We start from the raw sequence: 25,571 nt of genomic DNA, 5'->3' as shown, positions 1-25,571 counted from the left end.
ACTATATTTTCTATGAAGGAAATATATTTTTTATTATAGGAATATATACGTGTTGTGGAAAACTTGAAATATATAGAAAATACCTGAGAAGATAATAACCACAACAATGATGTAATTATTGTTGACAGGTTTGTAAAGAAAAATTAATATAGATGATATGTAATGTATCAGTCTGCATGTTGCTTTTAATGTCATTTAAAACAGTTATTCTCAGCTATAAAAAGGTCTATGGGTATGTGTGGCATTTCAGGAGGAAGCCCGTGGTTTTGATGACTTTGAGAGCATTTCATTTGTTATTCATATAGGCTGCACACTGACAGCTTCTGTGTTCTCTCCAGCTCCCTGCCATGGCCTTTAATGTGAACAACCTGCCTTTCACAGAGCCCATGCTGTCTGTCTGGGCTCAGTTGGTGAACCTCGCTGGAAGCAAGTTAGAAAAGCACAAAATAAAGAAATCGACTAAACAGGCCTTTGCAGGTCAGTATTTGGTGCTTCTTGTGAAGCAGCTGCCGTCTTAAACTAGTGTTGTTTGTGCTGTGTTCTTTTATGAGTGAGTTCACGGGCCTGCTGATGTCCTGGGGTTCACGTGGGTTCATCGTTTGTTGAGTTGTGGTTGGGAGTGTAACTCTGTTTTCGGGGTAATGAGTTTTCAAGTCAGCCTTCATCGCCATGTTCCGAGCCACACTTAAGAACCTCATGGCTCACACCCTCTCCTCAGTATGACCCTTTATCCCTGAAGAGAAGTCTGTATTCTCCTCTTCCCTGCTCCTCACCATCCCAGCGCCCTGTGGCCCAGTCGCCCTGTTAGAGCATGGCTCCCGGCTTGTTCGCTGCCTGATCCAGGGGCCTCTGTCCTGGAAGCCACTTGGCCTGACTGTGACCTTCAGGGTGGCTGAGACTGTAACCCTGCTTAGCTCTGCCTTCCTTTGGGTCTAAAATGGAGCTCTCCTGAGTTTCTTTTGGTGTTCCTAGGGAGGTCTTCTCTCTGCTTGTTCTTCATGTCTTGGAAATCCTCGTGGCTTCACCCATAACATGTCTTATTCTGCCCTCTTTTCTTGAGTTTTCTCCCCTCTTGCTCCCACAGACCTATGATTGCTGCTTCAGCATTTATGATGTAAGCACCTTCAACTCTGGATCTCCCATTCATGTCTCTGCTTGGAGGTGCAGTGCATGTAAATCACAGCATTTCTGAAATTCAGCTGGCTTTCTCTGGTAGCTGCCGCTTCCCGTCGTGGTGAATAAACCTGTTAGTCAAGCCAGTGCCCTAGCAGCACCTGCAGCCCTCCTTCCCTCCAACCCCATGCTGTCTGTGCTCCTTCTGAGGCCTCTGCCATCGGATAAGACTCGGGCATCGCTGCTATGTTCCTCAGTTAAAAAGCTAGTGTAGCTGACAGATTCTGAGAGTACTCTTAGAAAAAGTGTGAAGGTGGCTGAAACTTTAGCAACTTGGGGAACATTTGATCATGTTAATAATAGCTAACACAGTTCTAACTGTGTTAAAGCATTGACTCCCGCGTCCCATCAGTTTAGGTGCCTGGAGAGCAGGGAGGAAGACCCAGGAGGCAGAAGGTGCTTACCCAGAAGCACCAAGTATAACACTGGGAAAGGCGAGCCCTTTGTCATTGACAGTGTGTGTGGTCGACAGATTCCCAAAGGGCAGAGTGTTACTCATCACTATTCTCACCGAGTCTTTCCTTCCGTAGGACAAGTGGACCTGGACCTGCTGCGGTGCCAGCAGTTGAAGCTGTACATCCTGAAAGCAGGTCGGGCACTGCTCTCCCACCAGGACAAACTGCGGCAGATCCTGTCCCAGCCGGCTGTCCAGGAGACTGGAACTGTTCACGCAGGTATCTTTTAACAAGGATTTTATGGTTTTTTTTTTTTTTTTTCGCAGATAAGAAAGCTGAGAAGGCATACAAAGTTCTTAAAGCTTTATAGGAAAGGCAGTAGAGAATAGACAAAGGATGTGAACAGTCAGTTCATAAAAATGGACATAAATGGCTTAAATGTGTGCGAGAAAGACATGTGGCCTGCCCAGCAACCACCGACTGTGGATAAAATCATCATCATCTTACAAGACAAACAAGACTGAGGGCCTCTGGTGGGTGGGGAGGGAGAAAGGTATTTTCATGCCTCCCATTTAAAGTGTGGCGCGTGGGTCAGCAACGTTGATGGCACACAGGCATGTGTTAGAAATGCAGACTCCCAGGCTGCACCCAGACCAAAGCAATAGAACCTGTATTGTAATAAGAAGACCCTAAGCTGGTTCTTCAAATGCACGCACAGCAGCGCTCCATGAACACGCTGCTGGGAATTTAAGTTGGTGTAGCCATCAAATGGGCGCTTGAGGAAATGAGTCGGACTTTGAAATGCATAGATGTATGTATGTATTCATATACTTCGACCCAGCGAGTCATTCTGTGTATCACACGAAAAGGCATGTAAAGATAATGTATTCACTGGCCGGGCGTGGTGGCTCACACCTATGATCCCAGCACTTTGGGAGGCTGAGGTGTGTGGATCACCTGTGGTCAGGAGTTCAAGACCAGCCTGGCCAACATGGTGAAACCCCTTCTCTACTAAACATGCAAAAATTAGCTGGGTATAGAGTGGTGGCCGCCTGTAATCCCAGCTACCTGGGAGCCTGAGGCAGGAGAATTGCTTGAATCCAGGAGGCAGAGGTTGCAGTGAACCGAGATTGCGCCACTGCACTCCAGCCTGGGGGACAGAGTGAAACTCCATCTCCAAAAAAAAAAAATGCATTCAACAATGTTGTTATGACTTCCTTTTTGGTATTGTTTTTGTGTTGAAAAACTGTAGACACCAAAATACCCATTCTTATGTGTCCATACAGTGTAATACGGTGTCATTCAAAATGATGGTGCATACATATAGTAGTCTTCACTCAGTATCCATGGGGATGGGTTCCAAGACCTCCAATTATACCAGAATTCACTAATGCTCAAGGCCCTTCTATAAAATGGTGTAGTGTATGCATATCCTCCCAAATACTTTAAAAATATAAATCACGTGTAAATAGTTGTTATCATGTACTTTTTATTTGTATTTTATGATTTGTTCTGTTTGTTTATTCTGAGTATTTTTGGTCTGTGGTTTGTTGGCTCTTTGGATGCAGAACCCATGGATACTGAGGGCCAACTATATATGTTTATTGCCATGAAAACGTGAAAGTGGTACATAAGTGAACAGAAAAGCACATTGCTACACATATCCGTTTATAGATAAGCCATAGATTCATCTGTGTAGCGCAATATTGACACAGTAATCTTTGATGGAATTTTGGCTGTTTTAATTTTCTTTCTTTCTTTTTTTTTTTTTTAAGATGGGGTTTCACCATGATGGCCAGGCTGGTTTTGAACTCCTGACCTCAGGTGATCCACCCACCTCGGCCTCCCAAAGTGCTAGGATTACAGGCGTGAGCCACCACGCCCGGCCTAATTTTCTTTGTATTTCTCTATATTTAGTTTTCTGGAATGAGCTTGTGTCACTTTTAATAGAAAAAAGCAAATATTTTTCCATCACCTGCTCTTGAAAGACATTATGCTAAGTCTTTTGTGGGGAAGTTCTTGTCTATGATCAATGCTCTCTAGGGTTCGGATGAGGTGAGGAAATGAACGCAGTGGCTCTGTCCATCCTCTGGGGCCAGGGGGCGGTGAGGTGCGTGAGTGGTTCCATAGGCATCTGGAGCCAGTGGCAGCTGAGAGCTGGACAGGCGGCCTTTGAAGGCTGTGGCAGACAGATGCCAGCAGACAAGGACTCTGCTGGTGGTGGAGCCAGGAAGAGCAGGGGTGAAAGTAGTGAGTCTTTGGGAGCATGTTGAGCAGCTCTGCTTTGCTTGGAGTTCGGGGTTTATCGACGCGCAATGGGGCTGAAGCTAGATGGGTGGTTGATGTCCTGCTGCAGAGTACCTTGGAGACCAGGGTGAAACTTGAGGCCCACTTGGAAAGCTGTGGCAGGGCCACATGGTAGCATTGACCTTCGGGTGATGCACCTGCTAGTAAGGTACAGGAGTATCTGACACCGGAGATGACAGAGATGGAGAATTGCTCCTGTGTCAAGTGAGGAGGGGGAAGGCATGAAAAGGGAAAGAAGGTTTTGGTGGAAGGAAGGTGCTGTCCACTGTGATGGTATAGTCTTGTAGATAATAGCTATGTGGGAATCCAGCAAAAAATGGAATGTGGCTGATGTTTCAAGCTTGAGATGAGGGGAGAATACTGAGTAGTGCATTTGAAAAAAATAAGCAAGTCCAGTAGGATGTGGAGTGTGTGGGTTTGTTTCCTAATCTTAGGGGGAGAGTAATACACTGAACAGAGAAAAGCTGAAAAAAAGGAAAAAGTAAGGGGAGAGGATGTTATGAAATTAATTTTAAACCTGCTGAGGATGAGAGAAATTGATGGAAAGTATAGATTCAATCATATAGTGGAGGTTGTAGTGAACACAAAGATTTCCCAGTTGTAGAGATTGGGAGATTGGAGCCTGGGAATTGGATTGGCTGTTCTGTTCTCCGCTCAGCCCAATGAGCAGTTACAGCAGACCTGAATCAGGAGGGTAGAGCAGGGACTCCAGACAGGGCTAGATTGACAAAACTGCCATGCTCCTGTTTTTGTAAATTTTTAAGGGAACACAGGCACAACACTTGTTCACACCTCATTTCCAGCTGCTTTTGCTCTACAGTGTCAGAGCTGAGTAGTTGGGACAGAAACTGTACAGCCCATCAGCCTATTTACCATCTGGACCTTTAAGAGAAAGATTTCCAGCACCTGGTCTAGCTAGTTGAAATTTTCACCAAACAAAACCAGCACGTGCAAATGCTGTGAGTACCTGGCTGAGCACCTGGATTGTGTGAAGTGGCTTCAGGGCAGTGGATCTCCCTGGGGCTGTGTCACACAGCGTCCTAAAAGCTGCACCTAAAGCTACTCATAACAGACGAAAAGCCATCACCCTGAGGACATGACACATTTGGAATTGGGGTCACTTAATGATCTGAACAAGGCCTAGCTAGAAAACCTACAACTAGAAATATGCATATGGGATGTGTCTGTGTTGAGGGTTACTGGAGCTGTGAGTGAACAAGAAAGAAAGTGTGTAGGCCAGGCATAGTGGCTCATACCTGTAATTCCACAGCTTTGGGAGGCCAAGCTGGGTGGATCAGCTGAAGTCAGGAGTTCGAGACCAGCTTGGCCAACATGGTGTAACCCTGTCTGTACTAACAATACAAAAATTAGCAGGCGTGTTGGGATGTGCCTATGGTCCCAGCTACTGGGAAGGCTGAAGCTGGAGAATTGATTGAGCCTGGGAGGCAGAGGTTGCAGTGAGCTGAGATTGTGCCATTGAACTCTAGCCTGGGCAACAGAGTGAGACTCCATCTCGAAAAAGAAAGAATCAGACCAAGTACAGAAATCTGGGAAGGAGCATTTGCTGGCTCTAAGAGACGGCTGCAGTAATGAAGGACAGAGATCAAAAGCAGGAAGTGAAAGTGGTTTAGAGTCTAGCTTTTTTTTTCTCTTTTGAGATGGAGTCTCGCTCTGTCACCAGGCTGGAGCGCAATGACGCAATCTTGGCCTATTGCAACCTCTGCCTTCCTGGTTCAAGCGATTTTCCTGCCTCAGCTTCCCAAGTAGCTGGGACTACAGGCACATGCCACCACATCCAGCTAATTTTTGTATTTTTAGTAGAGATGAGGTTTCACCATCTTGGCCAGGATTGTCTTGATCTCCTGACCTCGTGATCCACCCGCCTCAGCCTCCCAAAGTGCTGGGATTTTGGGAGCCACTGCGCCTGGCCTAGCGTCCAGTTTTTGTTTGATGTCTGAACCTCGAAGATTTTGATTTTCTGTTACTGAATGGGGGAGAAGTCATAACTGATTTATCATGCTCAGTGTATTCTCTTTAATAGTAAAGAGGCGTTTGCAGCTGAAAATAGAATCTTATACATACTTTGTTTTTGAATTCAGATGACGGAGCAGTGGCATCACCTGACCTTGGGGATGTGTCTCCTGAAGGGCCGCAGCCCCCCATGATCCTCTTGCAGCAGCTGCTGGCCTCGGCCACCCAGCCGTCTCCCGTGAAGGCCATATTTGATAAACAGGAACTTGAGGTACAGCTGTGCAGCCTTGACCATTTTTAATCCAGAGTACTAAATTGCGAACCATTTTTTTCTAGGCATATATTTTCTTAATGATCTGTTCTGAATTTTAAATGATAGTATTCAGATAATTCTAGTGATTCATTAGGGTCTAACCATGTTTGTGCATACTAGTTAAAGAATGAGAGAGTTGAAGTTTAACCTTATTTTGGATTTGTGTAAATGGTTAACAAATACTAACTAGATGCAGCCTGGGTGAAATGCTCACAGCTTCATGAGAGGATCTTTTTCCAGGAAGTAGAATGACTGAAAGCAGCTCCTCAGGACTGTGGCACCTGCTTGTTTGCTTCACCCTCTCGGGAGCCTCTTTGGGTGTGCTTTGGCGCCCCCAGGCTCTCAACTCTCCCCATGTTGTGCAGCAGGTGAGGGCAGCCGTGAGGAGCATGGTCAGGGCTACGGGGCGTTCCCGTAGAAGAGACAGGCGATGTGACTGGGTGTAAGAGGATGGGAGCTTTCACGGCTGGCAACATGGAGGATTAGAGATGCTCCAAAATCTTTCTGCTGCATAATACATAAAAAATCTGGATCGTATATCAAAGACAAAAATAGAACGATCAGTACTCAGTTTGGTAGTCAGAAATTACCCTAACAGAAACCCTCAGAGAGCAGGGCCCTTCTGAGAGCAACGGTCCAGATGAGGCAGCCACTGCCTTGGGCAGATAGGAGGGCTCCACCAGTCCTAGAATGAGCTGGAAAGATGGTGGGGGGTGCAAAGGGAGAGAGCAGGAAACGGGTGTGGGCTGGGAGTGGGGAGGATGGCCAGAAGCTCTTCTGAACTCCAGCTTCTTCTCAGGTCTGGGAACCTCTGAGGTGAAGGTTAATTTTTTTTATTGTTTGAAACAGAGTCTGGTTCTGTTGCCAGGCTAGAGTGCAGTGGTGTGATCTCTGCTCACTGTAACCTCTGCCTCCCAGGTTCAGGTGATTCTTCTGCCTCAGCCTCCCAAGTAGCTGAGACTACAGGCATGCACCACCACACCTGGCTAATTTTTGTATTTTTAGTAGAGACAGGGTTTCATCGTGTTAGCCAGGATGGTCTCGATCTCCTGACCTTGTGATCCGCCCACCTCAGCCTCCCAAAGTGCTGGGATTACAGGCGTGGGTCACCACGCCCAGCCGGTAATGGTTCATTTTAAAGGGCCTGGTTGTGTTTCCAGTCTCCCTGGTAGAGATGAAAAGAGGATGCTGGGCAACGTGAGAGCATGTGGGTGGTGCAAAGCCCGCAGTCGTGCTGGGGGGTACCGAGTGTGCAGGCCTCGGAGGCCACGTAGAGTTGTCCTTCAGGAATTGGGAAGGGCTGTTGAGCTCCGTGGATTCTGATGGAAAGTGGCTGTTGTTCTTACCTCTTCTGTATGGAATGCCTTTTTTCTCTGGTTGCTTCGAGTATTTTCTGCTATCTTTGGCTTTCTGCAGTTTTACTAAGCCGGGCCCGTGTATGCCGTGGCGGCCTGCCCCACTGTCGTCCTTGACATTTGCTTAAGCTGCTTGCATTTTTGGCTTGATTTTTGTTCCCCTAACAAATCTGTAAACGTTTGACTGTTATATTTCCCCGTCTTGCTCTTTTTGTTCTTTTCTGGAAATACTATTATACATCTGTTACACTGTTAGTGAGTTTCCTTTTACGAGTTTAATAGAAAGTCTTTTTCTTCCTTGTTAGTAACTTGATTAGTTTGTCTGGATGTGTTTGAAAGGTCAAGATCCTTTGCTTTCTTGGGCCTAATCTGTTGTTACGTCCATCCAAGAAATGCTTTAGTTTCTATTTCTTACATCTCTTGTTTCCATTTGGCTCTCATTTTATAATTTTAGATCTCTTCTGACAGTTGCCTTCTTCACCCCTTAAATCTATCCTTTTTTGAATTTGTTTTTTTTGAGACAGAGTCTCGCTCTTTTGCCCAGGCTGGAGTGCAGTGGCGCGATCTCAGCTCACTGCAACCTCTGCCTCGAGGGTTCAAGCGATTCTTCTGCCTCAGCCTCCGAGTCGCTGGGACTACTGGTGTGCACCACCACACCCGGCTAATTTTTGTAGTTTTAGTAGAGACAGGGTTTCACCATATTGGCCAGGCTGGTCTCAAACTCCTGACCTCGTGATCCATCCCTCTCCCAAAGTGCTGGGATTACAGGTGTGAGCCACTGCGCCTGGCCAAATCTATCTTTTACTGGACATTTTAAAACATATTTCTGACAGTTATGTTGAATTTCTTGTTTGCTAATTCTAATGTCTGGCCCTGTTGGTCTGCTGCTCTTTGCAGTTTTTTTCCCTTGATTATAGTCAGTTATTTGTGGTGGTTCTTAACATATCTGAGAATGTTTATTTCGTTCTGGATTCTTTGGATGTTACATTGTATTGGCTCTGGGTTCTGCCTCCTCTGGAGAATGGGGAGTTTTCTTCTCACAGGCAGTTCAGTACCTGGCAGTCCTCCATCCTGAGGCGGCTTGGTGCTAGGTTTTCTAATGATGTTTTATGTTGCCCTTATCCTGGTTCTGGATCCTTAATTCTGGGGATTTAGAATCTCTTCTGGGTCTCACTGGAAGCCTCAGCATTTTCCTTCCCACCCCTAGTTGGTTGAGCTTGAGCCTCTTGCTGTGCTGGCCCTAGATAGCTAGGGAGCCCTGCAGCCTTGCACCGGTCCCTTAGTACCCAACCCAGGCAGCTGGGGAGCCCTGCAGCCTTGCACCGGTCCCTTAGTACCCAACCCAGGCAGCTTTTGAGCCCTGCAGCCTTCCAGCGGTCCCTTTGTGCCCAGCCCAGGCAGCTGGGGAGCCCTGCAGCCTTGCACTGGTCCCTTAGTGCCCAGCCCAGGCAGCTGGGGAGCCCTGCAGCCTTCCAGCGGCCCCTTTGTGCCCAGCCCAGGCAGCTGGGGAGCCCTGCAGCCTTCCACTGGTCCCTTAGTGCCCACTCCAGGCAGCTGGGGAGCCCTGCAGCCTTCCAGCGGTCCTTTGTGCCCAGCGCAGGCTCTTCACCGGCGCTTCAGTTTAGATTCAGCCATTAGATTTGCAGTTAGTCTGTCCGCACATTTCTCTCTGTGGTTCTTTTCAGGGTCCCTTTCCCTTGCATTCTGGTTGCTCTGGCAGGCCCGGATCCCAGCCCCTGCAGTGCGGGAACGTGCTGCTGTCTGTGGTTAAATGTGCACCTTGCCTGTCAGCTTCCCTGGGCCAGGGGTTGTGCTTGTTTTATTGCTGATTGCTTCAGCCGTTCTCTAGTGCCCTCAAGCAGTTTTAAAAAATATTTAATCCAGAGTTTATGTTTATTATCAGCCAAGGGTTAGTCCAGTGCACCCCGACTGCCCTTTATCAGAACTAGTACTTTTGGCTTAATCTGGCTCTGAAGTTTAAACTTTTAGGATGAAATCTGTCACTTCCAAGTTACCGAGACTTCGCTGTAAACCCCTCGGCTTTGATATTTCCTGAGCACTGGAGGACTCTACAGTGTCCTTGGTTTCTTCCCGATTCCTTCCTCGCAAGCTCAGTTTAACAAAATAGCAAGTCAGTGCTATGACAGCAGCTGGGGAGGAGGACCAGAGAGTGCAGATAGATCAGGGAAGTGCTGTTTGTGCTGTAGGTGGGGAGTTCCAGCTGCAGAGACTGGCGGTTTAGGTGTTCACTGATTCATTGCAATGTGTTTCCTAACTAATACTCTTCTATTTCTCTTGTTTTTTAATACCTTATTTAACCCTCCCCATGGTTATTTAACCCTTGAATAGTTGAAGGTTGATTTAATGGTATATGAGAGTCCTGTGTCATTTATGGTCTGCGTAAAACACAGGTGCCTGTGACCACCATCACAGTGCCTGGTTAAGGCGTGGGTAATGCCTTTCTCCCTGCTCTATTGAGCCCTTCTGACTGCCTGTGTAGGGCCGTTAGGAAGTTTTCCTTAATGGACATTGATACTTAGCTAATTTACTAGGCTCTCTGTTTGCTGAAACAGGAAAGTTATTTCAGAACCAAATATTGGCTCTGCATTAAACAGTGAAACTTTGCTTTGTCATTTTCTAATATGCTTTAGGAACTCATGAAAAATGCATATGTGAATGTGGGCTTTTTAAACTTGCATACTGCAGTTTGCAGTGGAAGACCACCATGCCCGTGTTCCTGTGGGCTTTCTGTACTTGCATACTGCAGTTGTGGTGGAAGGCCACCATCCCCGTGCTCCTAGACTGTAAGCTAGCCGAGGGCACTCCCAAACCTCCCAGGACCCTCTTGTCTGCCCAGGCTGCTGCCTTGGCCGTGTGCCAGTGCTTGGCTGTGGAGTCCACCCACCCTTCGAGCCCAGGATTCGAAGACTGCAGCTCCAGTGAGGCCACCACGCCTGTCGCCGTGCAGCACATCCGGCCTGCCAGAGTGAAGAGGCGCAAGCAGTCGCCCGTTCCTGCCCTGCCTATCGTGGTGCAGCTCATGGAAATGGGATTTCCCAGAAGGAACATCGAGTTTGCACTGAAGTCTCTCACTGGTGCTTCCGGGAATGCATCTGGTTTGCCTGGTACTTGGTTTTCCTGGTCTCTGCTTGTGTGCATGTGGGTTCCTGCTTCAGTGCTGTGGGCTTACGGCAGCCTGTGGTGTGCTGTGTGGTCTCACGGCGGCCTGTGGTGTGGTGTGCTGTGTGTGTGCTCACGGTGGCCTGTGGTGTGCTGTGTGGTCTCACGGCGGCCTGTGGTGTGCTGTGTGTGTGCTGACGGCAGCCTGTGGTGTGCTGTGTGGTCTCACAGTGGCCTGTGGTGTGCTGTGTGTGTGCTCACGGCGGCCTGTGGTGTGCTGTGTGGTCTCACGGTGGCCTGTGGTGTGCTGTGTGGTCTCACGGTGGCCTGTGGTGTGCTGTGTGTGTGCTCACGGCAGCCTGTGGTGTGCTGTGTGGTCTCACGGTGGCCTGTGGTGTTGTGTGCTGTGTGTGTGCTCATGGTGGCCTGTGGTGTGCTGTGTGGTCTCACGGCGGCCTGTGGTGTGGTGTGCTGTGTGTGTGCTCACGGTGGCCTGTGGTGTGCTGTGTGGTCTCACGGCGGCCTGTGGTGTGCTGTGTGTGTGCTCACGGCAGCCTGTGGTGTGCTGTGTGGTCTCACGGTGGCCTGTGGTGTGCTGTGTGGTCTCATGGTGGCCTGTGGTGTGCTGTGTGTGTGTGCTTACGGCAGCCTGTGGTGTGGTGTGGTGTTTGTGGGCTCACGGTGGCCTGTGGTGTGCTGTGTGGTCTCATGGTGGCCTGTGGTGTGCTGTGTGTGTGCTCACGGCAGCCTGTGGTGTGCTGTGTGGTCTCACGGTGGCCTGTGGTGTGGTGTGCTGTGTGTGTGCTCACGGTGGCCTGTGGTGTGCTGTGTGGGCTCACGGTGGCCTGTGGTGTGCTGTGTGGCTCACGGTGGCCTGTGGTGTGCTATGTGGGCTCACGGTGGCCTGTGCTGTGCTGTGTGTGCTCACGGTGGCCTGTGGTGTGCTGTGTGGGCTCACGGTGGCCTGTGGTATGCTGTGTGGCTCACGGCGGCCTGTGGTGTGCTGTCTGGCTCACGGCAGCCTGTGATATGCTTTCTGGCTCACGGCGGCCTGTGGTGTGCTGCATGGCTCACGGCGGCCTGTGGTGTGCTGTGTGTGCTTCTCTTAGGTGTGGAAACCTTGGTGGGGTGGCTGCTAGACCACTCGGACGTCCAGGTCACAGAGCTCTCGGATGGAGACACAGTGTCGGACGAGTATTCTGACGAAGAGGTGATGGAGGACATGGATGACGCGGCCTACCCTGTGGTCAGTGCCTTCGTGTGACTGCCCGTACGTGGGCTGCCCTCTGTCTAGCTCTGTGACAGTCTTGCACCTTGGCTTTCTCTGTACCTTGAAGGAACTAACTCTATCCACTCAACCTGTGGTATTCCTGGGCACAGAACAAAGATGTGTTTTACTACTGAAGAGATGCTTGGGTTTCTCTATTGTTAATTACTGTAATTACTTTTAGCTTTAAAACAGACCCTTGTTGAAACATCTAATGATCTTCAGTAGCCATTAGAAGATATTTTATTAAAATACCATGTTTTGACACATTGATTTCTGATGTGAGTAAATTGTTCATAGGATTAGTTTGGAAATGCCTTGGAAATTTTATATACTTACAGCTTTCGAGATTCATTTCTGCCTACTGTGCTACTGGTATGTCTTTTTTAAATGAAGATTTTTATAGGGAAACTAAACAATTTCATCCTCTACTTTTTAATATTACAGATTTCATGGACTTCTTTCTTTTTGAGTAGATTTATCGAATTTCTCCTTTTTTTCCTTTGAATGTATTTATCTCTTACAGTCTACTGGTGCTGTTGTGACGGAGAGCCAGACCTTCAAAAAACGAGCTGATTTCTTGAGTAATGATGATTATGCTGTGTATGTGAGGGAGAATATTCAGGTGAGTAATTGTCTTAAGCTGGAGCCTTGATCTGTTTTTCATTCAGCAAATATTTGAGTGCACCCTCTATGTCACGCCTCAGTGGACAAGACCCCTGCCCGCAGGGAGCCTGTCTTCTGGTTCTGGAAGACAGTCATACCTGGCCAGTGAGCTTATGATGTGCTAGAAGGTGCTGCGTACCCTGGAATGAGAAAGGGCAGACTACGGTAAAGGGATGGGAGTGGGGGCACGTTCCTGAGATGGGGGCTGCAGTGAGAAGGTGACATGGGTGCAAGGCCTGCAGGGTGTGAGGGTGGCTCAGCAGGACGGGCGCCCAGCCAGAGGCTGCTGTGGCTGCCACAGAGTAGCTAGAGGACAGAGGGTTAGATGGCGGGCTTGGGGCAGCTGGAGAGCACAGGTGGCCTGTCCATGGTGGGCATGGCGTAGAGGCGGCGGTTTTCTGCCAGCCCCACTGTGACACTTCCTACATACCTTGTTTTTCTTACATAATTCTCATTGCCATCAAATGTTAAAAATCTGGGCCGGGCACGGTGGCTCAAGCCTGTAATCCCAGCACTTTGGGAGGCCGAGGCAGGTGGATCACGAGGTCAAGAGATCAAGACCATCCTGGTCAACATGGTGAAACCCTGTCTCTACTAAAAATACAAAAAATTAGCTGGGCATAGTGGCAGGTGCCTGTAATCCCAGCTACTCAGGAGGCTGAGGCAGGAGAATTGCCTGAACCCAGGAGGCGGACGTTGCGGTGAGCCGAGATCGCGCCATTGCACTGCAGCCTGGGTAACAAGAGTGAAACTCGGTCTCAAAAAAAAAAAAAAAAAAAAAAAAAATCTATGTTTTATATAGGCCTTTATCTACTTTAAATCATTTCTTGTCCTAATGTTTTAGTATATTTTAGAGAAAATCCCCCACATTATTTCATTTCACCTGTATATGTCAGCATGTATCCCTATGGATAAAGGATCTTAGCATAAAGTCATTTCCGTTAGCCAACATTACCTAACAAAGTAAGTAATAATTTCTTAGTATTGTCTTATGTCTAACACTTGCTCCAGTTTTCCAGTTTTCTCAGAAATGACTTTTATGGTTAGTTTTTGAACTTGGATACAACCAAGATTGTATGCCTTGTCTACTTTTGGATGATGGCTCTTTGAAGTGTGTTTCAACCTAGAGTGGCTCCCCCTTGTCTTAGCTCAGGCTGCTGTAACACAGCACCATAGACTGATGGCTTCAGCGACAGCAGACATTTATTTCTTATGGGTCTGGAGGCTGGACATCCAAGATCAAGGTGTCAGCCTGGCTGGTTTCTGGTAAGGGCCTCTTCCTGGCTTGTAGGTGGCTGCCTTCTCGCTGTGTCCTCCTGGACATGGGGCTGGGGGTGGGGGGAGCTGGAGGTAGCAGGGGAGCAAAAAAAGAGGGGTGCCTCTTTTTTTTTTTTTGAGACGGAGTCTTGCTCTGTTGCCAGGCTGGAGGGCAATGGCATGATCTTGGCTCACTACAACCTCTACCTCCCGGGTTCAGGTGATTCCCCTGCCTCAGCCTCCTGAGTAGCTGGGACTACAGGCGCGTGTCACCTTGCCTGGCTAATTTTGTATTTTTAGTAGAGACGGGGTTTCACTATGTTGGTCAGGCTGGTCTCAAACTCCTGACCTCAGGTGATCCGTCCGCCTTGGCCTCCCAAAGTGCTGGGATTACAGGCATGAGTCACCGCGCCCCACTTGGTGTCTCCTCTTATAAAGACCCTAATCCTTTTGGGTAAGAGCCCCACTCTTATGACCTCATTTTACCCTAATTACTTCCTTAGAGGCCCTGTCTTCTACTACAGCCACGTTAGGAATTGGGACTTCATGAATTTTAGGGGCGGACAGAAACATTCATTTCATGATAACCTCCTTTCCCCTTCCTCTCCTGTCTTGCTGTCTGTCTGTGGCTGAAACTGTGTGCTCCAAATGTCTCACAGTCTGGATTTGGTGGTAGCCCCCTTGTGGTATTGGCTGATGTCTTCCTGTCTCCCTGTTTCTCCAGTGAAGTAGGAGTTAGGGTTGGAGGGTGATTGGACCCAGGCTGATCTCAGGCAGGAAGCTTCGTAGGCACGTACTCCCTCCTGCCCCATCTCAACAGGCAAGCAGTGTTGGGTGGGTTGGGTCTTGTCAGTCTGCTCCTTCCTTGATGAAATTCCATATTAATTGTTCATCTCATAGCTCCAGTAGGCATTGGTGTCATCACTGAGACCTATCATTAGGGGCTGCACCATAGTGATTTTCTAACTTCATCATATTTTCTGAGTTCAGGAGTTCTCTTCTGTGAAAAAAAGCTTTGTTATTAATCCTGGTTACTCTTGATAGTACAGGGAGATTGTACCAGTTTTCACCAGAATGATGCATTGGTGTTCTGATGTGTATAAAGACGATCAGGAAGCTTTGTTTTCCTTATTATGATGACCAATTCATTGGCTTTTAGGGTTTGATGTTTCCACTGTTATTTATTTATTTATTTATCTATCTATCTATCTATCTATCTATCTATCTATTGATCGATCGATCGACAGACAAGAGTCTTGCTCTGTTGCCAGGTGCCATGCTGGAGTGCGGTGTCGCGATCTGGGCTCACTGCAACCTCTGGCTCCTGGGTTCAAGCAATTCTGCCTCAGCCTCATGAGCAGCTGGGACTACAGGCGCGCATCACCATGCACAGCTAATTTTTGTATTTTTTAGTAGAGACGGGGTTTCACCATGTTGGCCAGGGTGGTCTTGATCTCTTGACCTCATGATCTGCCTGCCTCGGCCTCCCAAAGTGCTGGGATTACAGGTGTGAGTCACCACGCCTGGCCTCCACTGCTACTTTTTGGATGAACAGAGATTCCTTTAGAGTGATTCTTTTGAGTAATCTTTGAAAGCTTCCTTGCTTTATGGCACAAGTTGATCCAGATTCTTCCTGTATATTTCCTGCTTGAGACATAAAACCAGCCAGTTTTCTAGAATCCCTGTTCCTTTTAGCATTAAATAATGCTTAGAACACACTGGGTGCTAAATGAAATTCTTTTTTTTTTTTTTGAGATGGGGTCTCACTTTGTCACTCAGGCTGGAGTGCAGTGGTGCGATCTCAGCTCATTGTAACCTCTCCTTCCAGGCTCAAGCAATCCTCTCACCTCAGTCTCCCGAGTAGCTAGGACCACAGGCATGTGCCACCATGCCTGGCTAACTTTTGTATTTTTGGTAGAGATGGGGTTTCACCATGTTACCCAGGTTGGTCTCAAACTCCTGAGCTCAAATGATCTGCCCGCCTTGGTCTCCCAGAGTGGTAGGATTACAGATCTGAGCCACTGTGCCAGGCCAAAATTTTTCATTAAGAATAGAGTAATGCTACTTATGGCTCATTTCACCCATGTACATGATGGACTGGATGTCCAATTTCATTTGAATTATAGGTGGGAATGATGGTTCGATGCTGTCGAACATATGAAGAAGTGTGCGAAGGTGACGTTGGCAAAGTCATCAAGCTGGACAGAGATGGGTTGCATGACCTCAACGTGCAGTGTGACTGGCAGCAGAAAGGGGGCACCTACTGGGTTAGGTATATTCATGTGGAACTTATAGGTGAGCACATTTTTTGTTCAGACTTTTGCTTTTTCTTTGAGACAGAATTCCCGGAAATGAAGGCTGATTATAATGCGTTTGTTGTTGAAATCTGTAGGCTATCCTCCACCAAGTTCTTCTTCTCACATCAAAATTGGTGATAAAGTGAGAGTCAAAAGCTCTGTCACCACACCGAAATACAAATGGGGATCTGTGACTCATCAGAGTGTGGGGGTTGTGAAAGGTAATGATATCTGGGTAATAAAATTCCTGATGTTAACTTTTTATCAACGCACGTGTAGTCAGTATTTCTTTTTGTTCAAGCACAAAAAGAAAACAAGTGTGAAGAAAGAGATAGCGTGTCCTTTTGCTTGACAGTGCCTTCTACCAAAGACCACAGAAGAACTCGCCTGCAGTGAAAAAGTCAGATTTATTAATATTAACTCATTGCAGTGCAGGGAAACACATACCTTGGGGAATGGGTATCTCCATCAGAGGGTGTGAGCAAGGACTAACGAAGTTTATGTTGGATATTTGGGGGAGGGTTCGAGGAAGCAGGGGTAATTTTAAGGTAGGGTGTCTTAATAAATTTACCTAGTAGGCAGAAAGAATGGAGCCAGGCTGAAATCATGTTTGGTAAGGAAGCAGTCATTCATATCACCAGGATAGGGGAATATGTGGTCGTTGGTGATTTGGATTAGATTGGACCTTAATCATACATGGTTAAGGAGGGGTTTTGGTTGTGCCTTGACTCATCAGTTATCTGATGTTGGTGTTCTGTAAACTTGTCCTGTCAGTGGTTCTGTGAAATGGCCTCACATTGACATTAACAGGCCAGGTCCTGAGTTCAGGGCTGCTCTTCTGTTTTTCTTTCTTCTTTTTTTTCCCCCGAGAACCTGAGAAACAGTTCTCAGGTTATATTTAATATGATATTATTGAGATTTCAAATCAAATCCATGGCACACTTTGAAAGGCATACTATGTCTGTTTTAACAGTTGCATGAGAAATAAGTATGCGTATAATTTTGTGAACTCTTGATGCCACAAAGAGATTGTTTGTTTGTTTGTTTGAACCTTGTGGAAAGTTCTCTTTTCATGAAATCTCTTAGAAAATGGCCACAACTGGTGGTGGCTCCCCAGTGGATAGAGGTTCTTAGAGCTTCTCATGTTACACAAGAGCAAATGGATTGTTTAATGTTTCACTTTAAGCATTTTTCTTTGCTTAAGAGATGGTTAAAGTATTTGCAAATCAAAACAAGACAAATTTTAAAAATAAGATTGGTTTCTTTGTTTTGAGTGATACATTGCTCTTATCAAAGGATAAAAGAAATCTTTACATCATGAATGTGGTTTTATTCCCTAAGATACCAAAGGTCTTATATGGAATTGTTGACTTGGTGTAATTAAAAAGAAACAAAATTTCTTATTTTAAACCTAATACAAAAGTAAAGAATGTAGTTTACAGTGAGCCTCCATGTGCCCATTACCTGGCTTTAACCGTTGTTACCTCATGGCCAGAATTATTCATTCTCCTTTCTTGTGATTATTTTGAAACCAGTTGCTGACATCATGTATTATTTCATCCATAAGTATTTTAGTACCTATCTCTAAAAGACATGCTCTTTGTAAAGAAATAACTACGAGTAGTATGATGTGCTAGGTGCAGCTCTACGTCGAAGTTTGCATTGGTGAAGGAGATGTGTCAGGTGATCTCTGTTGTGTCCCAGCTTTCAGTGCCAATGGGAAAGATGTCATTGTCGACTTTCCCCAGCAGTCTCACTGGACTGGCTTGCTGTCAGAAATGGAGTTGGTGCCCAGTGTTCATCCTGGGGTTACGTGAGTGATTTTTATGATTGCTGGATTTGCTTTGGGATGAATGGTTTTCTGTTGAATTAGGTTTAATAAATGACCTTTCTTAACTCAGTGGCTATTTTACAAATAGGTGTGATGGCTGTCAGATGTTTCCTATCAATGGCTCCAGATTCAAATGCAGAAACTGTGATGACTTTGATTTCTGTGAAACGTGTTTCAAGACCAAAAAACACAATACCAGGCATACATTTGGCAGAATAAATGAACCAGGTATGGCAGAATGTTTATATTCTCTCTTCCACCAAATGTTATTGATGAAATACTTATTGTGGACCACAGTGTATTGGAATTTGTTATTTTAAGGTTCATGTGTATACAGCGAGCTCTGTTGAGTGAGTACAGTGAAACGGAGTGATGGTCCTACCCTCTGATGACTGGCTGGTTTTTTTTTTTTTTTTGAGATGGAGTTTCGCTTTTGTTACCCAGGCTGGAGTGCAATGGCGCGATCTCGGCTCACTGCAACCTCCGCCTCCTGGGTTCAAGCAGTTCTCCTGCCTCAGCCTCCCAGGTAGCTGGGACTACAGACGTGCGCCACCATGCCCAGCTAATTTTTTGTATTTTTAGTAGAGATGGGGTTTCACCATGTTGACCAGGATGGTCTCGATTTCTTGACCTCGTGATCCACCCGTCTCGGCCTCCCGAAGTGCTGGGATTATAGGTGTGAGCCACCGTGCCCGGCCGACTGGCTGGCTTTTAAAAAAAACTAGGGATGGGGTATCGGGGAAGAATTAGAATAACCAGGCTTGTTTGCTTGTATTTCCATAAGGAAACAAAAGAATCTCAAGAAACTAGTAAGTGTTTGGTTGCATGGCATTTGGAATTGGTTAGATGGAGAGGTTTTTTATATACCTTTTATTATATTTTTCATTGGGGCAAAATATATATAACTTAAAATTCCCGGCCTGGCGTGGTGGCTCACGCCTGTAATCCCAGCACTTTGGGAGGCCGAGGTGGGTGGATCACGAGGTCAAGAGATCGAGACCATCCTGGTCAACATGGTGAAACCCCATCTCTACTAAAAATACAAAAAATTAGCTGGGCATGGTGGCACGTGCCTGTAATCCCAGCTACTCGGGAGGCTGAGGCAGGAGAATTGCCTGAACCCAGGAGACGGAGGTTGCAGCGAGCCAAGATCGCACCATTGCACTCCAGCCTGGGTAACAAGAGCAAAACTCCATCTAAAAAAAAAAAAAAAAAAAATTCCCATGTTCTGTACTTTCTACTAAAAGTACAGAAATTAGGCGGGTGTGGTGGCACATGCCTGTAGTCCCAGCTACTTGGGAGGCTCAGGCAGGAGAATTGCTTGAACTGGGGAGGCGGAGGTTGCAGTGAGCCAAGAACGCACCATTGCATTCCAGCCTGGGGACAGAGTGAGACTCCGTCTCAAAAAAAAAAAAAAAATTAACCACTTAATCATTTTCTAAGTTTGTAATTCAGAGTAATAAATACCTTAAGTACAGTGTTGCACAACCATCACAGCTATCTATTACCAAAACTTCTCACCACTCCCGTCAGAAACTGCCCATTAAGCACTTTAACCCCCTGTTTCCCCTGCCCTACCCCTGGTAACCTTGAATCTAACTTTGTTCTCTATGAATTTGACTACTCCAGATACCTCATCTAGATGGAACCATGTAAGATTTATTCTTTTGTGTTTAACATAATGTCTTCAAGCGTCATCCATATTGTAGCATGTGTCAGAACTTAATTCTTTTTAATGACTGAATAATATTCCATTATATGTATATTATCACCTTTTTTTTTTCTTTTCTGAGACAGGGTCTCACTGTGTCACCCAGGCTGGAGTGCAGTGGCGCAATCTCGGCTCACTGCAGCCTCCACTTCCTGTGTTCAAGCAATTCTCCTATCTCAGCCTCCAGAATAGCTGGGATTACAGGCCTGCACCACTACGCCCAGCTAATTTTCATTCATTCATTCATTCATTCATTCATTCATTCAGTTTTGAGATAGTCTCGCTCTGTCACCCAGGCTGGAGTGCATTGATGTGATCTCAGCTGACTGCAACCTCCACTTCCCGGGTTCAAGTGATTCTCCTGCCTCAGCCTCCAGAGTAGCTGGGATTACAGTAACGCGCCACCATGCCCAGCTGATTTTTGTATTTTTAATAGACACAGGGTTTCACCATGTTGGCTAGGCTGGTCTTGAACCCCTGACCTCAAGTGATCCGCCTGCCTTGGTCTTCCAGAGTGCTGGGATTATAGGCATGAGCCACCGCACTGGCAAATTTTTGTGTTTTTAGTAGAGATGGGTTTTACCATGCCAGACTGGTCTCAAATTCCTGACCTCAAGTGATCTGCCTACCTCAGCCTCCCAAAGTGTTGGGATTACAGGCATGAGCCACCACACCCAGCTTATATCACATTTAATTTATCTGTTAATGGACATTTGGGTTGTTTCTGCTATCAGAATCATAGGTGTGCACCACCATGCCCAGCTAATTTTTTTTAAATTTTATTTCTAGTAGAGATGGGGTTTCACCATGTTGATCAGGCTCATCTTGAACTCCTGACCTCAGGTGATCCACCTGCTTTGGCCTTCCAGAGTACCGGGATTAGAGGCATGAGCCACCTCGTCCGGTCATGTTTTCAAGAGTGGCTGTACCATTTTACATTCCCACGAGCAGTATCTGAGAGTTGCAGTTTCTTCACATCCTTATCAATACTTGTTATTTTCCGTTTTTGATTTTGACTGTGCTAGCAGGTGAGAAGTGGTATCTTGTGATTTTGATTTGAATTTCCCTAATGACAAGTGACATTGAGCCTCTTTTCATGTGTGTTTTGGTCATTTATATACCCTTTTTGAGAAAATGCCTTTTTTTTCCGAGACAGAGTTTTGCTCTTGTTGCCCAGGCTGGAGTGCATTGGCACGATACCAGCTCATGGCAACCTCCGCCTCCCAGATTCAAGCAGTTCTCCTCTCTCAGCCTCCTGAGTAGCTGGGATTACAGGTGCCCACCACCACATCTGGCTAATTTTTGTATTTTTAGTAGAGAAAGAGTTTCATCATGTTGGCCAGGCTGGTCTGGAACTTCTGACCTCAGGTGACCACTCACCTCGGGCTCCCAAAGTGCTGGGATTATAGGCATGAGCCACCGTGCTTGGCCAGAAATGTCTTTTAAAGCCCTTCACCTATTTTAAAATTTTTGACGTCAAGTTGTATGAGTTATTTATGTATATTAAACCTCTATTAGATTTGTCCTTTACAAATATTTTATCCCATTCTGTAAGTTTTTTAGTTTTTTGTGAGACAGTGTTACTCTGTCACCAGGCTGGAGTGCAATGGTATGATCTTGGCTCACTGCAGCCTTCACCTCCCCAGTTCAAGTGATTCTCCTGCTTCAGCCTCCCGAGTAGCTGAGATTACAGGTGTCTGCCACCACACTCATCTAATTTTTGTATTTTTAGTAGAGACGGAGTTTCACCATGTTGGCCAGGTGGTCTTGAACTCCTGACCTCAGGTTATCCACCTGCCTGGGCCTCCCAAAGTGTTGGGATTACAGGCATGAGCCACTGCCCCTGGCCCGTAAGTTGTTGTTTTATTCCGTTGATAGGATCTGATGATGCTCAAAAGCTAAAAAAAAATTTTATTTAAGACGGAGTCTTGGTCTCTTGACCAGCCTCCAGTGCAGTGTCACAGTCATAGCTCACTGTAGCCTTAATCTCCTATGTTGAAGCCATCCTCCTCCCTCAGCCTCCTAAGTAGTTGGGACTACAGGTGTGCACCACCATGCCCAGCTAAGTTTTAAAATGCCATTCGAATTCTAGATTTACCATTAATGGAAGTGGAAGCACTTTAGAATTTACTTTTTGCCTTATATTTATAAAAGCATTTTAAATAAGAATGGTCGTTGTGAGTGCTGTTATTGAACTTCCCCACAGCTTATTTATATCCTGTTTGGAAATATATTATAATAAAAATATATTTGGAAATACCACCTGTCAGTACTCATTTTGTGTTTTAATCTATAAGTTATTTCAAAGTTACAGAGTTATATATCATTCAATTTTATTGTCAGAGATTTTAAACAATATGAGTAACAGATTGTATCTCACTGACCTTGGAGACTTTAGCAGAATAAATCATAGCATTATATGGATTTCATCTCATAAATTGGTGTAATGTATCTTGACTAGGTTTTTTGAAGCCATTTGTGGCATTTGTTAGCTCCTTTCAGTTTGAAACTTTCTGTTTTTCTTTAAGTAAGAAGCTTCTCACTGTGTAATATTCTTGACTGCCTGATCACGGTGTTTCTCCCCAGTTCAGCAAGGGTTAATTCTCTTTTTGACCATCATGAAATAGGTCAGTCTGCGGTATTTTGTGGCCGTTCTGGAAAACAGCTGAAGCGTTGCCACAGCAGCCAGCCAGGCATGCTGCTGGACAGCTGGTCCCGCATGGTGAAGAGCCTCAACGTGTCGTCCTCCGTGAACCAGGCGTCCCGTCTTATTGACGGCAGCGAGCCCTGCTGGCAGTCATCGGGGTCACAGGGAAAGGTAGCGTGTGACAGGGCACGGCCGCAGGCACTTTCACTCAGATGGTTTTGCGTCATACATTTTCGAAATGAACTTTGAGCAGCCTGCAAAGTTTTGCTGATACCACCTGTCAGTACTCATTTTATGTTTTAATTTATAAGTGATTTCAAAGTCACAGAGTTACATACCATCCAGTTTTATTGTCCGAGATTTTAAATAGTGTGAGGAAAAGATTGTATCTAACTGACTGCTGGATAGCGGATGTGGTCAGAATGTTTTTCCTCCTTTCCTGCATAAAATGTATGAATTCAGTTTGCTTCTACTTAAAGGTTTTCCTAGTGTAGTCTAACAGATTTGTGTTGCACGTTGGAGTGCCGTCGTGATGACACAGAGAGTGGGTGTGGCTCGTGGGCACAGGTCGGACTTGAGGACAGGCCTTTCTCCATTTCGACTCCAGTTTTCTCCACCCACTTGGTGGGTATGAAAGGACCCCCCTAGGTCAGGAGTCTATAAATACATTGTTCCTGGGGCTTAGAGGGAGACTTTTCTCTGACGATTAAAGAAAGGGGGAGAATATTCTTGTTGCTGCTAGGGTGAGGGAAAATTCTCTCTCATGCCACATTTTATACTGAAAAAATCTCGTGTAGATTCAAGCTTCAGTGATACCATTGGAGTAGCGAATATAGCTGAATTTTGCTAACTGAGAACGTGGGTTTTGTTTTTGTTTTTTTAAAGCACTGGATTCGTTTGGAGATTTTCCCTGATGTTCTTGTTCATAGATTAAAAATGATCGTAGATCCTGCTGACAGCAGCTACATGCCATCCCTGGTTGTGGTGTCAGGTAATTCAGTTACTTTACCTAAAAAGAAGTACCTTCTGTCATAAAGATGCCTTCGTTTGATTCTTTACCCATTTTCTCCTAGGTGGAAATTCCTTAAATAACCTTATTGAACTAAAGACAATCAATATTAACCCTTCTGACACCACAGTGCCCCTTCTGAATGACTGCACAGAGGTAAGTAGCAGTGGTAGTGTTCCATTTGCATGATTTCCAGATGACAAGGGAGCTGACTTGGCCATTTCTATACTAGGATTGAGCCCAGTTTCCCCCGCTTAAAATAATTGGTTGTATCTGTTTTAAAATTGGACACTTTAAAAGATAGAACTTGTTTTACACAACTTGAATTTGCTGCTTGTCAGATCAGCTTGAAAGAGGAAACAGATTTCATTCTCCCTCTCTTTGGTAGCAGAGGTATACTTGGTAAGTGCTCCTAGCAAGGTTGTCGTCAGGCATCTCAGGTTACTGTTTGCATCTGCACACTTTTGTTTCCATTAAATATCTTAGTTTCTGGTGGTTTTTCTGGCCATGTAGGTGATGCTGAAGTTGGTTTTTTGTTGTCACACCTATTGGCATCAAGTGCTGAACTGGTCATGGAGTGGCAGTTTTTTGGTAATAAGGCAACTTTCACAGTGAGTCTAAGTTTATCTCTGGAAAAGGTTGAGAGAATCAGTGAAGGTTCATTTCAACGGTAGCCATATACTACAGATGAGCAATTCTCTCTCTGTCTCTCAAATTTTCAGTAAACTTTTCCACATAAAATGTCAACACTATTTTAATACATCAAATATATGTAAAATAAGACAAATTAAGACAGTTATTTGTACTGCCTGTACGGTTGTCTTGTGTGGACTAATTATAATGATAGTATATAAAAATATCAAGTAGTTGATTTTTGTATTCATTTAAAGTTTATAACATGTTTATTTTTAAATTATTAAATGCAGTTTACCATTCATTTTTTAAAAAGTTTTATTTTAGTTTTAATTGACAGTAATTTGTAATAATTTGTATATATTTTTTGAGAACACTGATGTTTTATTACATGTATACTTTGTGGAATGATCAAATCATGCTAAATAATATATCTATCACATCAAATGTTTATCACTTTTTTGTGGTGAGAACGTTTAAAATCTTTTTTTAGCTACTTTGAAATATGTAATGCAATCACTGTAGTCACCGTTTATTCTGGAATGCCATTGAACCTCACTGGCTTAGTGTATTTCATAATACACTGATTTGTTATAGTCAATACCAATGGTGCTAATAACTGAAGAAATTGGCAGATTATAAAAATGAAAGATAATATTGAATTTTTCTGAAAAAAAAAAGTTGAATTTTAATGCATTTTACTGATAACTTATTGCATTGAAACTGAATACAGCCTGTAGAGGGCCTTAGTTATATAGTTGAGAGTATTTTTTTACTCTGACCAAACAAATAACTACAGTTAATTAAATCAACAACTGAGATTATCATTCATAAAAGATATCTTTACTTAATCCAAGAAATTTTCAATTCAAAACGGTTTATCCTGTGAAATTTAGTGTATGTCATGTACATGAGAAATACGAAGTGTTGTGAGTAAATGGAAAACTCCTGACCTAACCTGCATGCCCCAACCCACCGAAGAGCTGGAATATACCATTCCTGTGGAGCCGCTGAGTCTTAAGCATGGCCTTTGCTGTATGAATAGTTTGTTATGGAAATTTTTTTTTTTCTTTTTTTTGAGACGGAGTCTTGCTCTGTCACCCAGGCACAAGTGCAGTGGCGTGATCTCGGCTCACAGCAACCTTTGCCTCCTGGGTTCAAGCAGTTCTCCTGCCTCCGATTCCCATGTAGCTGGGATTACAGGTGTCGACCACCTCGCCCAGCTAATTTTTGTATTTTTAGTAGAGACATGTTAGTCAGGCTGATCTCAAACTCCTGACCTCAGGTGATCTTCCCGCCTTAGCCTCCCAAAGTGCTGGGATTAGAGGCATGAGCCACCACGCCTGGCTGGGAATTTTGTAACACGTAAATAAACAAAAATAGACAGAAAGTACTCTGGAAACCCCACAAACCTGCCACCCAGCTTCAACATTTATCAACGTTTTGCCAGTCATGTTTGACTTTCTCCCACCTCATGTCCCTGCCCCAGCAAGTCCTAGATGTGATCTTATTTCAATAGCACTTGCTTCAGTATTCATCTCTAACAGGGCTTAAAAAAAGTAACTCTGATACCGTTATCACACCTCTAACAATTACTCTTTAATGTCATATAATATCCA

At 45.3% G+C, this 25,571-nt stretch overlaps 1 protein-coding gene across 4 annotated transcripts in view; it reads left to right on the top strand.

The window, feature by feature from the left end:
* Positions 1-25,571, top strand: part of HERC2 (HECT and RLD domain containing E3 ubiquitin protein ligase 2) — a 205,901-nt gene that overhangs the window by 111,016 nt on the left and 69,314 nt on the right. For all 4 annotated transcript variants that reach the window (XR_010339213.1, XM_064367822.1, XM_064367824.1 and 1 more), the window contains exons 43-55: positions 339-477; positions 1,704-1,847; positions 5,975-6,117; positions 10,372-10,639; positions 11,744-11,880; positions 12,428-12,526; positions 15,951-16,119; positions 16,217-16,342; positions 17,826-17,934; positions 18,041-18,180; positions 22,291-22,481; positions 23,196-23,301; positions 23,384-23,475. Coding sequence is in view for 3 of the 4 variants with exons in the window: in XM_064367822.1 (XP_064223892.1) it covers positions 339-477; positions 1,704-1,847; positions 5,975-6,117; positions 10,372-10,639; positions 11,744-11,880; positions 12,428-12,526; positions 15,951-16,119; positions 16,217-16,342; positions 17,826-17,934; positions 18,041-18,180; positions 22,291-22,481; positions 23,196-23,301; positions 23,384-23,475 (1,863 nt within the window). In the remaining variant the exon portion in view is untranslated. The remainder of the gene's footprint in view (positions 1-338; positions 478-1,703; positions 1,848-5,974; positions 6,118-10,371; positions 10,640-11,743; positions 11,881-12,427; positions 12,527-15,950; positions 16,120-16,216; positions 16,343-17,825; positions 17,935-18,040; positions 18,181-22,290; positions 22,482-23,195; positions 23,302-23,383; positions 23,476-25,571) is intronic.

The sequence above is a fragment of the Aotus nancymaae genome, unplaced genomic scaffold (genome assembly GCF_030222135.1).
Source record: "Aotus nancymaae isolate 86718 unplaced genomic scaffold, 86718_ANA_hifiasm-v0.15.2.pri h1tg000075l, whole genome shotgun sequence".
Lineage (NCBI taxonomy): Eukaryota > Metazoa > Chordata > Mammalia > Primates > Aotidae > Aotus > Aotus nancymaae.
This window is presented reverse-complemented; position numbering and strand designations above follow the sequence as displayed.